General features: G+C 40.8%; 2 protein-coding genes across 4 annotated transcripts in view; both read left to right on the forward strand.

The window, feature by feature from the left end:
- Positions 1 to 1,826: 1,826 nt before the first annotated feature.
- zgc:86896 (uncharacterized protein LOC415190 homolog) lies at positions 1,827 to 8,308 on the forward strand. The gene is made up of 10 exons (XM_017458998.3): positions 1,827 to 1,998; positions 2,383 to 2,463; positions 2,738 to 2,842; positions 3,837 to 4,059; positions 4,624 to 4,731; positions 5,796 to 6,002; positions 6,575 to 6,650; positions 6,808 to 7,001; positions 7,364 to 7,454; positions 7,887 to 8,308. The coding sequence occupies exons 1-10, from the start codon at positions 1,842 to 1,844 to the stop codon at positions 7,890 to 7,892; spliced, it is 1,248 nt and encodes a 415-aa protein (XP_017314487.1). The 5' UTR covers positions 1,827 to 1,841; the 3' UTR covers positions 7,893 to 8,308.
- Positions 8,309 to 10,246: 1,938 nt separating this feature from the next.
- wipi1 (WD repeat domain, phosphoinositide interacting 1) overlaps positions 10,247 to 15,224 on the forward strand; it is a 22,170-nt gene continuing 17,192 nt past the window's right edge. For 2 of the 3 annotated variants that reach the window (XM_017458807.3, XM_017458826.3), the window contains exons 1-2: positions 10,247 to 10,332; positions 10,472 to 10,627. In XM_017458807.3, the coding sequence (XP_017314296.1) occupies positions 10,554 to 10,627 (74 nt within the window). In that variant the 5' untranslated portion in view covers positions 10,247 to 10,332; positions 10,472 to 10,553. Of the gene's footprint in view, positions 10,351 to 10,471; positions 10,628 to 15,224 lie in introns of all 3 variants that reach the window. The other variant, XM_017458817.3, reaches the window with a different exon arrangement.

Here is a 15,224-nt window from a genome sequence, read left to right on the forward strand (position 1 = left end):
AAATTCTTTTCAGAGCGCAGGGTCAGCCATGATACAGTGCCCCTGGAGCAGAGAGGGTTAAGGGCCTTGCTCAAGGGCCCAACATTGGCAGCTTGGCAGTGCTGGGGCTTGAACCCCCAACCTTCCAATCAGTAACCCAGAGCCTTAACCCCCAAAGCCCCCCACTCCACCACTTCACCATCAATGAATAAACTTATATAAGCCATCAGGAGCCATTAGGAACAACACTTTCCATTTACACTTTAAAACCCATGAGGAAACACTATATTATTATAGTCCTGTAATCACAGCCTCCTTTATCAAATTTATTTTCTGGACATCGGGCTTAGAAACACGCTGCCTGATAGCGCACGTTTACTTGCCTCAAGATGATTTCTGAGTAATAAGCAAGCAACACTGGCTAATTAATTAATTAATTAATTAAAGCAATTCATTCTAATAAGCGATTATGTAATAAGTCGTTGTTTTTGTTTTGTTTAACTTCACGATAAAAACGAGAGCAGTTGGAAATGGGCGTGTCTTTGCGTCCATACATGGCGATGTTCCCAATCTTCACTGGTGTTGCTAACCTCCTTGTAGGTGTACAGTAACACGCCGCAGCCCATGCGTCATTCTGTACAGTTTGTCTTTCAATGCAAAAGTGAGCAGTGTTCGTGTTGTTAAACACTTCAGTGTCACCGCTGGATTGAGAAACATTCCACCAAACCAAAAAAAAAAACACACCTTCCAGTTCTGTGATAAGATCGGACACAAATTAATGACTTTAACACACACACGCACACACACATACACAATGTGCATGGAAAAAAAAAAGATAAGCCTGTACACCTCCAAGGGAGGAGAGTGTAATAAAGAGCAGTAAATGTTTAACACAGTGTTCAAACCTCCAACACTGCTGTACCTGATCCACTCATACCAAAACCACACACAGTGTTGCTGTACTGTCCTGAGAACCAACCACCAGCCAAACACCACATTTGTATATAATATTACGTTTCCTACATTATCCACAATGTCTTCCTGATCGTGGTGCAATGGGATTTAGCCCTCGCTTCATCTCGACTCTCCGAGAGTGATGCAGCGGCGCTTTAGTGGTCAAGTCTGTCCACATTTCTTGCCTCCTCATCTGTTCACTCCGCTCAAGTAGATCGGCTTCTAAAGCCGTAACTTTCATGTTAGTATCAACACCATCGTGCTCGTCATCTTGTAGATCGCTAACAAGCCGAGCCGAGTTTCAGATGAAGAAGAAGAACCATTCATCCACCTTCAACCGCTTACTCCTTTTCAGGGTCGCGTGGGAGCTTGGAGCATCGGGCACAAGGCGGGACACACCCTGGACAGGGTGCCAGTCCATCCAGGGCACACAATCACACACACACTACGGACACTTTAGACACACCAACCATGCATGTCTTTGGACTGGGGGAGGAAACCGGAGTACCCGGAGGAAACCCCCGCAGCACAGGGAGAACATGCCAACTCCGCGCACACAGAGCTGTGGGAATCGAACCCCCGACCCTGGCGGCATGAGGCGAAGAACTTTACTCGGAAATGAAATCTGAGCAACAAAAGGAGCTCTGGCGGTTTTCTTTTTAGGAAGCTTGCAGTGAAATCTGTGACCGTGAACATTTTGCAGGTTATGACGTCAGAGCGATACGCAACCAGTGACCTGTCATAGGAATTGCAGAATTACAGCACCAAGAAACAATTTGGCACCTGAATCACTAATCACATCACAAGTATGTCAGTATGAACATATTTAATGTGCTTCAGTTTGGACTTGTCTTTTAATTACTGTATGAATTCATCCAGACAGACTCAGGTGCTGTTCTTCAGGCAGTATGCAGACACGCCCTCTTCCTCCTCCTCCTGCTCTCGCTCACTCGGTGTTTTTTCCCTCCCCAGAGCCTCAGTGTTCGGCAGCATTCGTGTCGACTGCCCAGAGTCCACGGAGCCGCACAACTGACCTCAGGACTGAATATACCGACTCAGAGAAAGGTGAAGCGCTGAGTTCTGTACATGTACATATATAGACATATTAGTCTAGTGTCAGATTAAAATGTCTTTGTGTGTCATCTAGCAAATCTTTTGCATTTTGTAGTTTTTGTTAATTTAGTATAAGTGTGTCATTTGTGATAAGGAGGAATCAAGGGGATGTTTCTGTTTAATTTTAATTTGAGGTTTGATTCAGTGCAATGTTCACTTCAGTAATGTGATGAATGTTTTCCATGTTTACATTGAGCTATAGTTTAGGTATTTATTTACAACAACAAAAAAACCTTTACCTGTAGTTTCTTGTTTTTACCTCTTCTTGCATTTCTGTAAGACTTAGTACTGTGTGTGTGTGTGTGGGTGTGTGTGTGTGTGTGTCCTGCATTCCAGAACTCCTCTGTTCCAACATGTCTCTGTACAGCTTCGGGTTGGAGCCTCTGTCCTGTCACGCCTGGAACAAAGACCGAACTCGTAAGTGTGAACACCCGTCACTACTCCCCCCCTACACACAATAATCATCCATTACAGCATCACCAAGTGCAATCTGATTCTGCAAAGTTACGCCTTGAACACTCAGCATTTCAACTTTTCCTAAATCTGCTAAACGCAGCCTGACAATCCACTTTAGCAGGACTGAGAGAGCGTTTAAGTGCATAAACGTATGTAACCGGAGAGCATCGCTACCATCATCATCATCATCATCCTCCTCCTCCTCATCATCATCATCTTTGCTTCTGCCTTTCAGAGATCGCCATCAGCCCCAACAGCAGTCTGGTGAACATTTACCAGAAGAAGGAGAAGGAGTGGATCAAAATCCACGAGCTGAAGGAGCACAGCGGGCGAATCACGGGTAAAAGAAAAGCAGGAAGAGGGCGCTCCATTAGTCGCTATCTCACTGATAACACAACACACACACACACACACACACACACATACACACGCGGCTCACCCACAAAACATACACTCATGCAGAGAGGGCTGGGCTGAAAATACACTTTGACCATGAACACAGTACACACTACACTCAGCATACACTGTGTTACAACTATGCAATCCGGCAATACAATCATGAATATGTACGTAAAGAGGACTTATAGATACATGGAAAAAAGCGATAGCTGCACAGACAGACAGACAAATTACCAGACAGAGAGACAGACAGACAGACAGACAGGCAGACAGACAGACAAGCAGATAGGTAACTTGACAGACACACAGACAGACAAATGACCAGTAAGGTAGATAACCAGACAAATAAAGATATGATCGAACAGAGAGACAGACTGTTGACTAGACAGACACAAAGACAGGCAGATAGTTAACCAGTCAGACAGGCAGATGATCAGACAGACAGTTGAACAGACAGATAGTTGACCAAAGCGACAGACAGACAAATTACCAAACAGATTGACAGAAAGACAGACAGATAGATGGTCAAAGAGACAGAACGACAGACAGAATGGCAGACAAACCGTTGACCAAACAGATATACAGACAGACCGACAGAAAGAAATTATATTACTATACAGACAGTCATGTGGCCAGATAGACAAAAAGACTAAACAGACAGACAGACAGACAGACAGAGAGATTACCAGACAATACAGGCAAAAACAGACAGAAAGACAGTCAGGCAGACAGACAGACAGACAGACAGAGGAACAGGCTAATTGCTAGATAGACAGATGAACAGACATACAGGCAGACAGACGGATGACCAGAGGAACAGAACGACTGACAGATAGACAGATGGATGACCAGGCGAACAGGCAGATGAATAGACAGACACTCAGACAGACAGTGTGCAAATAGATATTTACTGTTCTGCTGTAACAATGTTTCAGGAATCGACTGGGCCCCGGACTCAAACCGCATCGTCACATGCGCCTCAGACAGAAACGCCTACGTGTGGACGCTGAAGGACGGCGTGTGGAAGCCGACTCTCGTCCTCGTTCGCATCAACAGAGCCGCCACGTGTGTCAAGTGGTCACCTCAGGAGAACAAGTTCGCTCTTGGAAGTGGAGCCAAACTCATCTCTGTGTGTTACTTCGAGAAAGAGAACGACTGGTAAGACACACACACACACACACGCACACACACACAGGCTCACATCTCAGGAATATCATTTTCCAATAACAGCATGAAACTAAATGTTTTATTTCTCTTTTATCACACCAATCTGCCCACACTAGCTATTTTTAATTTATTATAAAACATCACGTCATACTTTTTTTGTTGTTGTTGTTATTGTTGTTGTTGTTCTGTCACCGGCCTCTCAATAAACACAATAAACTCCTGAAGACTTTCCCTTGTTGGAAAACCCAAAGTTACAGCTTAGACCGATGTTTAAAGAGCAATTTAACCCAAACCAAAAATGTTCACACTTTCCTCTTGATCCCAAATCAGCGAAGACACACCAAGTTTAAGTGTGTAGCTATTAAATGAGTGTAAAACTCCCGGTCCGAATAGAGCAAGCTGCATCATACCTAAATCATCTCTCTCTGAGCTCAATCAAATCGGTTTAACGTAAGCGGTTCTGTAAAACAAGTTCATATTAAACTCGTTTACAGATCCGAATGCCAGTTAATCTATTAGCACTTTTTAATGGTTTCTGATGGTGTTTTTGCGCAGGTGGCTCAGTAAGCACATAAAGAAAGGGATCTGCTCGACCGTGCTCAGTCTGGACTGGCATCCCAACAACATCCTGCTGGCAGCCGGATCAGCCGATCTCCACTGCAGGTTACACCACCTCTGTGTACTAATTCATATTAGTGTATCTCATTATACACAAACATTACATCTGATTTATATCCAGAATCTTTCCTTATTCAAAATTCCCTACAAACGACCCATTATTGTTGTACTTACGACAAAACAGCCTACATTAAATATATATATATATATATATATATATATATATATATATATATATATATATATATATATATGTCTGATAACTCGGCCATGTTGACATTTCTCGATATGGTGGATCCCATGGAAGCTGAGTTGGCTGGAAAGCTTTAACGCTTTAACAGAAACCTTGTTTTAACTGCTACATCAAAATGGGACATCAACGAACAAAAAGAGCGACCAGGAAGCCTCGTAAAACAAGACAAATGAAGTTTTACTGGTGGACACACAGTTCCAGAACAAACAAAAAGCTTGGTAGTAAACCAAAGACCTGGCTAAGAATAAAACAATGCACAATCAGGCTGAGATTGATAACTCATCAACACGTTTGATTGTTAACAGTAAACATTTATTCTCCAGCCATCAGGGATCATGGGTTATGCAATTGGAGGCATGTTATGTGGTTATGTAAAAGCACAGCGAAGCCACAGTAATGAATATTGCAATACATGTGCAAGCAGTGTTGGAGTTTATAAGCAGTGTATAGGATTTTTAGGTTCTGGAGCTGTTTTGATTTAGGTTTATGTTTGGTGCTATATACACTTCTGAGAAACAGCTGGTAATGATTTATAATCCCACTATCCGTGTGTCACGCAGGAGACGGCAGGTTCCATTTTGAGTCTTGTTCCACTAAAGGTTTCTTTCTCGTTTCCTTGCTACAATCACTTCTGGAATCTAAACCTACCGCCAGATTTCGGTTTGGAAAGCTGCTTTTTGACTATCCATTGTTAAAATGTGCTGCTATGCAAATCAAAATGGACTGAATTGAAAAGATTTGTTTGTGTATTATGTGATGCACACTAAATGTCCATCTGCCGCTCATGAGTCATCATTTTAATCATCATTTAAATTTCTAGTAGTGCAGCTGATCGGTTATATTTCTGACTTCACAGGATTTTCTCCACGTATATCAAGGAAATTGAGGACAAGCCCGGCCCGACACCATGGGGAGCCAAGATGCCGTTTGGTGAAATGCTTCTGGAGCATAAAGACTGTGGTGGCTGGGTACACAGCATCGCATTCTCTCCGTCCGGAGACGCGCTGGTCTGGGTCAGCCACAACAGCTCCATCAGCGTCGCCGACGCCACACAGAGCAAAGAGTAAACACCCGAACTAATCTATTTACAGTCCCGACAGATAATGAGAATCATTTGATTTTACCGTAGTACATTTCTAAATAATGCTTCTCTAAGAAACATGGCGAACATGTTTCATGGTTAAATGAATACTATATGTAACATACAGTTGGCTCCAGAACTATTGGCACCGTTGGTAAAGACTTGTTATGAAATTGTCATATTGTCATTGTGGTTTATTTAACACAGTTAGAGTGCCTATGCAGTCTAATGATTTTTTTTTTTTTTTAAAAGTTAAATAAATGGTATCATGTTTTTAGTTGCATTTTGTTTATGGGAATTGCCAATTAAAAAAAAATTGTATAAGGATTTTTTTTTTTTTTTTTAAGTTTCGATTTCTTTCATATTTTGATACTTAACCACAAAAACATTGTTTATCATAGCCGTTTTGGCCATCGTTGCTGAGGTCGTCAATAATTCTGGAGCTGGCTGTAAATAAAAGACGTGCGGTATGAAATAAAGTAACATAGAAAATAGCAAAAATAACGGAAATGTAATAGTAATTATTGTTTGTATGTACTAAATGCATTATGCAGGGTTACACAGCTGACTATAGAACATCTCCCCATGCTCAGTGTGCTGTACATCAGCGAGACCGAGATTGTGGCTGCGGTAAGTCCATGTGTTAGCTTCAATCAGAACAACTTGATGGATGGATGGATGGATGAATGGATCGATAGATAGATAGATAGATTTGAAGGTGTGCAATGGCTTTGATACCACGTGGTGTCTCCTCTCACTGGTGTTGGTTCCTTTTTGTACATCACAGGGTCATGACTGTTGTCCCCACCAGTTCTCCTACAAAGGGCCTGGCAAACTGGAGTTCGTGCGAAAGCTGGGCATCGCCAAGCAGTCATCCAAAAACAGCATGTCGGCCATGCAGCACTTCCGCAACCTGGACAAAAAGGCCAAGACCGACGAGGAAGACAACGAGCTGAACACTCTACACCAGAACAGCATCACGTAGGGACAGAAAACATCAATGCTGCTTGATGCAATGACAAAAAAATCGAATAAACAATTTTCCCAAATGTAGCCAATCAGATAAGACATGTTTGAGAATTCAATATTTAATATTCAAACCAAGTAGCTCATTGCTATTATTATATTGTCGCCATGACATTGTGTAACTTGAACATGTGAATTAATATCCTATAGAACGTCATACTTAATAGCCAGTATATTCATTTGTGGCCGGGCCTTATTAAAAAGGTGGCTCCGTATCGACTACACTTGAGTGTAAGGCGTATTTGTGACTATTTGTACTATTTTTGCATGTTTGATTGGAGAAATGTCATATTAAGAGTGTCTTGTTTGGCCTGCAGCCAACTGTGTGTGGTGGAGGGAGACAAGGTCAAAGTGGAAAAGTTCAGTAGTGTCAGTCTGGATGGAGCCATGGTGCTCTGGGAACTCAAGGTACTGCATGTCCACAACCATCAACGAGACATTACACAGTGCATACTGTTCATAATGTTTTGCCAAAAATGACATCGATATTGTCACCATGACCTCACTCGTAGCCGATCAGATAAGACGTACCTACTCATATCCAGGCCTGAAAAATTATTTACGTTTCATTTTTTGTTTCTTGAATACTTTTATATTACACATGTAAATTAGGAAACACGCACGTCCTTTATATTAAGAAAAGAACATTTTTAATTTGGTTGTAAAAATTTTCTTTTTTTTTCATTATATATTTTTCCCTCACCATTTTAATTCTGATTTACTCAGGGAAATGTGTGTATTTTTAATATTATTCCACATTGCGGCACACTAAAATGGTAGTTTTTAGATATTTATTGACAGTCATTTTTATGTTTCATCCTTGTGTTTTTTTTCTCGCAGCCTTGAAACTCGCTAATAAGGCGGAAAGGTTTGGTGGCCGATCCGACGTCCACGCTACTCCAAAGATCTCAGTGTCATTCTGCTGCTGTGCTTACAAATATCATTTAAGATCAACACTTTATTTTCTTTTTTAAAATAAACATGTCATACTGTTATTTTTAATTTCAGTAATTACTCAGAGAAAAGATATTACTCTGCGGTAAATATTATGGGGACACAGACTTTAGTTTCTGAGTTTTCAAATGATTTTTAAAACATATTTTGGTTTTAAGATTTTTTTTTTTAAAAGAAAGTTTTCCTGTCATATAAAAAAAAAAAAAAAAAAAACATAAAATTTTAAAAACATATTTAGATTTTAGGATTTTTTAAAAAAGAAAGTTTTCCTGTAATATCATATCAAATAAAAAAAAATAAAAAATCTATTGTGATTATTCCTTATTGCAGTGTTTATACATATTAAATCTCTATCGCACCTTTAACCCCCCCCCCCCCCGTAACCCTTGCCGAACCTTGAGCACACTAATCCTGACCTGATCTTAACTCAACCCTACACAATCCCTAAACATAAAATGTTTGTAGTAATTCTAAAAAGCTTGATAAATAAGAAGCAATCAGCCTATAAGTAACTGTGAAGGGCGTTCCTGAATGTGGATGCCTATAATGCCTTCTATAAAATGATTCTTTCAAGCCCTTTACCCCTTATAACCATTCCCCTGAGTAGAGTTTAGGGCTACGATTGGACAGTGATTGCATTTCACTTTGGCATGGCTGCAACACACTGAGGGAAATGAAATGCAATGCATTACGGAATTACGTTCACTTCTGATGTGGAGTCAGTGTTTAATCCTTAACAAGCCATACCCTGCTGATCATTCTTCACTAATGGTATAAAACGGCATAAGAGCAATGCAATGAAGGTTTTGCTTTTCAGTGCGAAATGTGGTCCTCATGACACAACCAAAAAGTAGTACCATGTGTCTTTTGCATTCTATGGTTTTCCTTGGAACCACCAGTTTTGAGCAATTACAAGTACATGAATTTTACATGACCGTTCTGACAGTGTCATATTACCAATGACTGCACAATGACTAAAAACACCTCAAAATCATTATGAAATACTGTATTCATTGCAAGGGTCTAGTCCACGTAACACTGTCCATCAGGCATCACACATGACCCCCATCCTTCATCTTGTAGGTGGTGAATCCACACGATGACTCCATGTCACCATATGGCTCCAGAGGGTGGGTCCTGAAAACCTTAATCCAGGCAGGGTAGACTTATCTTTTTTGTACCTTTCATAGGGGTCTTCGGGATCACTCTTTGTCTGACCTCTCCCCTCAGATCTGTTCACCAAGGGTGGAAAACTGGGAGAATTAAGCTCCCAGTGATATAGCCTTTAGGTTCTCCAAACTACACCAGCCCATTCACCACAGCATGGTTTTTAATGGAAATAAGGGTCCTCCACAGGGTTGTGACAGAATGAGGACAATCTGTGAGAACCTTGTAGTACAGCTGCTGGTCTGGCTCCAAGAGGAACCAACTGAGGTAGTTCAGACGGCTTACAAAGATGCCACCCCCAGGTCGGCTCCCAGTAGAGCTGAATCAGGCACGTCCCATTGAACTGAGACTCCGTGGCAGGCCCAGGTTCTATTTGAAAAATTACATCACCCAGTTAACTTGGAAACATCTGTCAAGATGTGGCTGGGAAGTGTGGTTACACCTCCTCAAAAAAACAATGTATGGCACTAACTAGGGTTACCATCATCTGTCATGATTACTTTCAAGTGCACTCAGATATTCAACTGCTTCAAAAACAAAGTTACAACTCCATAAACACGCAATTTCTCCTCATAAGGATTTAGAAGGATGTGAAGGGGCGTTGGGGGCGTGGCTATAAAATGACTGACAAGAGGACAACAAACAAACATTCTGGACAGGAAGGCGGGTTTCCAAACTGGGGTTTTATTTTCAGCTACGTAATACAATTGTTCTGAGACAATGCTTAAACTGTTTTAAAAAATAATAATTTCTACATTATTCGTATTAGTAGCAAATGAAAAACATCGACTATTGCACCTTTAAATGTATAACAGTTCAAAAAATAAATAAAACCGTATCTCTTAAAAAAAAATTAAGCACAGCAGTACTATACACACACAAATACATAAATAAATAAATAATTAAACAAAAAACAAACAAACAAATAAATAAATAGCAGATTATTCGGATTTGCAACGGTTATTTGGTTGTTGTTTCCATGGTTGTGTCCACGTCCACTTCCGCAAATCCAACCAATCAGCGCGCGCCTTTAATCCAGCTGACCAATCAGAATTAAACCGCACCACCAACCGTTCACTTTAGCCCCGCCCACCATGTGACGCGACCTGGCGTGACGCAAGAGCCATCAGCTGTTTTTGTTTGGCTCCTGTTGGGATCATTTCGGGTCTGTTATGCTGCCAATGTAAAACGTTTAAAAACAAAAACTGCGTTTATTAAGTGTTTATTAACGTAACCGCAGCGAAGGTAACTGATTAAACTGTCTCCTGATGCATGTGTTCAAGTTTGCGGGTTTCTTTTCGTAGGTCTTCGGCAGTGTGAGACGGCTCCAGCGCATCCGGGGGCTCCGGTGAAGGCGGGGCCGGGCGGAGGTCGCCGGAGTTCGGCATGGAGAGCGGAGATGGAGGCGGAGGAGCCCGCGGCCCGGCACTGCGCTGCGCCTCCTTTAACCAGGACTCCACGTAAGCACTTCCACCATCATTCAGCCACATAAACATCACACTCCCCAGCACCAGGGACTCCAGAGATCATCAGTAAACATGCTTCTCTAAATTTGTTTTATCCTATACTTATAGATGTTATTTATAGCAATGAAGAGGTTTAATGAAGCAAACAGGATAAGGAATGTAAATAAAACACAGCTGAAGGCATGAAATGATCTTGATTGAACTCATACTGTGTTGAAATACTCTCATCTGCAATTTTATATAAGTCTAAATAGGCACAAAAAAAACACCCCAGTCTGTGTGACCATTTTATTTTATTTTATTTTATTTTATTTTAACTTAACTCCTCACTCATTTATCCCTTAACCCTAGGACATGTTTCCATCAGTAATTCATATAGTTAAAAAAAAGAAAGAAAAGTAATTAGCATGGAATATCATTATTTAAATATCCCTCATTGCATCTGTTTTCTGCATGAGTTGCGTGTATGTACTGTATATACAAAAGAAAAGCAGCATTCAAGTTACCTGTAAATGTAAGGCATGAATAACACTCGGTCGTGCCGTTCTAGTGCAATATCATAATAATAATAATAATAATACACGCCGGAGGAGGAAGTGCATTATTTTCACATGACAGCACGGTCTGGAGCGTGCCGTTCAAACGATTTGCCAATAACCACAGTGTTTCTTTTATTAATGAACAGCGCTTCCTGCTTTTTAATGGTTTATCGTGATTTAATGTTGTGGAATGTCCGAGAGACATACAAGTTAGTTCCTGTTATCGCTTATAGCTGCTGCAATAAAGCGTCGTTCCTTCACCAGGCGCTCTTTCTCGCTCTCGCTCTCTATCTCTTTCTCTCGAAACACAGCCTGTCGTTTTACTGAGAAACCAGAAAGCGTAAACTCCTGAGCTGGGAAGTTACAAAGTGTTTACAACCAAGACTCGATGCACCTACTATAAATGTTAAGTAAACGTCTCCTACAAAGCATCACCACATCAACTATTATACGTCGTTTTACTTTGTTAAACAACACCACCACGTTTTTTAAATATCTGAAGAAGGAAAAAAAAAAGATTAGGCTTTGTGGAGCGTCTGTTGTACGAGTCACTGCGTTAATATAGAAAGAATAACGTACTAGAACGAGCAGAGCGCGTTAATATCAACCCGTCGTTCATGTCACGGGCGGAAACGCACTCCGATATATACCACATCTACGGGATATACGATTATACCACAGTGCGGTTGAATGCTCGAATCTGATTGGTTAGAAGGTGTGCACACCTTCTAACCAATCAGATTCGAACACTCAATCTCGCTGTGTGTAACGTTGAATTAAGGAACACTTACAGTACTTGTATATGGCAGGAAAGCAGCAGTAATTGAGTTCTAGTAGAAATCTGAATTTAAATGCACAAAATCTAAATTGTAAATGCTGTTATTCTGAATTTGTTTCATACCAACTTGAATTCTGAACTGGGATTGAGTTCCAGGTTTGAAGTGTGTGTATAATCAGTGTCTAATAAGCGTTCCATCTTTTTATTAATTCACATTCTTGGAGTCTAGAGCTGCAACAACTAATCGATAATAATTGATTATGAAAATCGTTGTCAACGAATCGCATTATCGAATAATCGGGTACTTTTACTTACTACGTTACATCTGTTCTGAAAACACACATCGGAGAGTAAATACTAAAGTTGTGTCCCAAACGACGTACTATACACTTACACTATGCACTGTGTACTCTACCTTCTAGTGTATGGATTTTAGAAAGGGTAACATCGTCTAAAATAGATCACGAGCGGGTTTTTTTTTTTTAACTACCCGGAAGTATAAGCCATTTCCTAGTCGACGGTGCATGACGTCATACGCACGTAAAGTGATGCCGCTAGCTTTAGCAGATACCCAGAGTCACTGACAATGACTTTCTTCAGTTTACTGTTTATATATTACTTTATATTATATACAAGTATTTGTGCATTATTTGTTATGGATGCACAAAACGCATAGAATTAAACTACAGTCCTAAATGAATAATATATATTCTGGTGTGTGTGTGTTGTGTTCTTTTCAGTCATATATAACTGGACAAACAGTTGTGTAAAGTTTTAGTCTGAAGTTTATATTTGTAACACTCCCAGTTTGTGGATTTTATTTTGAATAATCGGAAAAATAAATAAAAAAAATAATCGGCCAACTAACCGATTATGAAAATAATCGTTAGTTGCAGTCCTATTGGAGTGACTTTCGAAACATAGGGCTGTGTGCGGGTAAACACAGTGGACCTCAACCATTTAAACGATTTGGTAGTCACTAAATTTTAGACGGCCGCGTAACTTTTACGGCCGCGTCCTTTACTGAGACGTTTGAGATTTTAGACGGTATTCGCATGGTATGATACTAATTCAAACTTGAATTACTATCTCATTAAAGTTGAGATTTTTTTTTTGCATTTAAATTCAGTTTTCTAATGCCATGATTCTAACTCCATAGCAGCATTCAACAGGCCGTATTGTTTTTTTTTTGTGTGTGATTGACATGGCCAGAAATGCTAGACTTTGTGGCGGCATTTCCTTTTTCAAACTTTGCGATGCAGCTTGTAGAATTTATTTATTCATTTATTTATTTATTTATTTATTTGTTTATTTAATCTTTTGCCTAAAACTGCTCAAAACTGCAATCGCACGAAATTGTTCTGCGCGGGCTGTCACAGTGATGTTTGTTGGTAAATGAGACCTTTTTGCTGCACACGTGAATCGAAGAGGGCTTTGGCTGAACGTGCGTCGTGATGACGTCACGTGACGTGTCTCGGCCTGGATCGGCGGTCGTCTTTGAAAACTCGCAAGCTCCTCGGAATATTGCGGCGGTTGCTGGATGTTGCGTTAATTTCTGCGATCGCTAAGTCGTGAAGTCCTCGAGGGACCGATTCAATGCGCCTTGCATTGTACTTGCATACACCAGAAAAGCTGTGTTCGATTCACCTACGTACAGTAGAGCTGAATTCATGAACACTTAAGATTGGAGAATCGACCTGAGTATTGGTTATCACTTTAGGTGTAACTCCTGCAAGATGTAATAAGTTAATAATTACGTTTATTACGTAATTTCAATGTCGTAATCGCCGTACTATATTAAGTATCCTCCTGGTGCATTGCTTTATCACTGTCCCAGCTGCACACGGTTTGTCTTCTCGTTAAAAGTTATTGCGTCACCGACGTACAATCTTAAGCCATTGATCCATTTACGGTCTCTCGACAAAGCGACCTGCTAACGAGTCACTCGAAAGTGATGCGGCAAGCACGCTGCGCTGATCTATCTGGCTTTGGGAGCTTATTCAGGAATTAGGATTGCACGGGACAAATTTACACAACACACACACACACACACACACACACAGTGGTGTAACTTGTCATGTGTTTGTAATAAAAAGGAATGCTGATTTATGTAGTTTGTCCACAACACCGGGCTGAAGTTAACAAACCGGAGTTATGATTTTGTTGTGAGAGGATTTCCTCAGAAGACGGTGCCGGACAGGAACAGACACGAACAGCTGTGTGGAGAGGAATGAAGAGGCCGTGAAACAGATGTGGGTCTGAACAACGTGCGAACATGTCGATTACAGCAGGTCATTGTGTTGCCTGCAGTTAAGAACGCTCTTAAAGCGCACGTGTGATGCTTTTGAAATGTGCCTCATTTTGTTTTAAAGGTCTCATACAATAGATTTACATGCATCCGAGGTCAAAAAAACACTTTAACGTGCTCATAATTTAAACTGCAGCATTAACTTTCCCCCCCCCCAGTGTCACAATTGACTCGTTCAATGATCCGTTCTAAATGATTCATTCTAAACTCCTCCTTTCAGAGAGCATACTCTGCTCTGATTGGTCAGACGTCCCAGTCTGTCGTGATTGGTCTACCGCTGTCAGCGAGCAGTCGTTGAAGACCAGGGACGGGGCTTTTTGTTACAAACCTACGTAGGTTCGTACAGGAAGTAAAGTCTGGAATCACTAACCACTCGTTTCAGCTGTACAGAATCGATTCCTTCTTTTGGGAGTCGATAACTCTGCTTGTCCTGCGCTTCGATTTTTGAAACTTTGCAGACTTTTTACATTCACAGACAGCTACGTATATAATACATTACATGAAAGGTAATATTTGAAAAACTATAATAGGTGCACTTTAAGTCAGATGGAATTGCAGCACATCGTGCTTCAATAAATCTTCATTCAAATCAGAACGAAACATACTGTACGGTTTAATAATGAAAGCGGATCAACCTGTATGTCTGAAAGGATGCTTTCACATTCATGGTTGAGTCTTTTATGAATAGAACCCCGGTGTGACTCGACTTAGGAAATGAATTAAAAAAAAACGGCCTGCGTTTTGGGTTGCAGCATTTTTTTTCTTCCTGTAAACGTGAGCTGCTAAACTGAGCCAGTGGACAGAGCTGTAGCACTGCAGGAATGCTCTGGAGTTTCGTTTAACTTTTTTTTTTTTTTTTTACCAGAGACAAAGAAAGGAATTTGCGCCTGTTTTGGTGGCGCCCGTGTTCAGCGTTGAATTTATTTGTGATGTCACACTCCACAGTTAATGGCGCTTGTGAAAGTA

The sequence above is a fragment of the Ictalurus punctatus genome, chromosome 2, assembly GCF_001660625.3.
Source record: "Ictalurus punctatus breed USDA103 chromosome 2, Coco_2.0, whole genome shotgun sequence".
Lineage (NCBI taxonomy): Eukaryota > Metazoa > Chordata > Actinopteri > Siluriformes > Ictaluridae > Ictalurus > Ictalurus punctatus.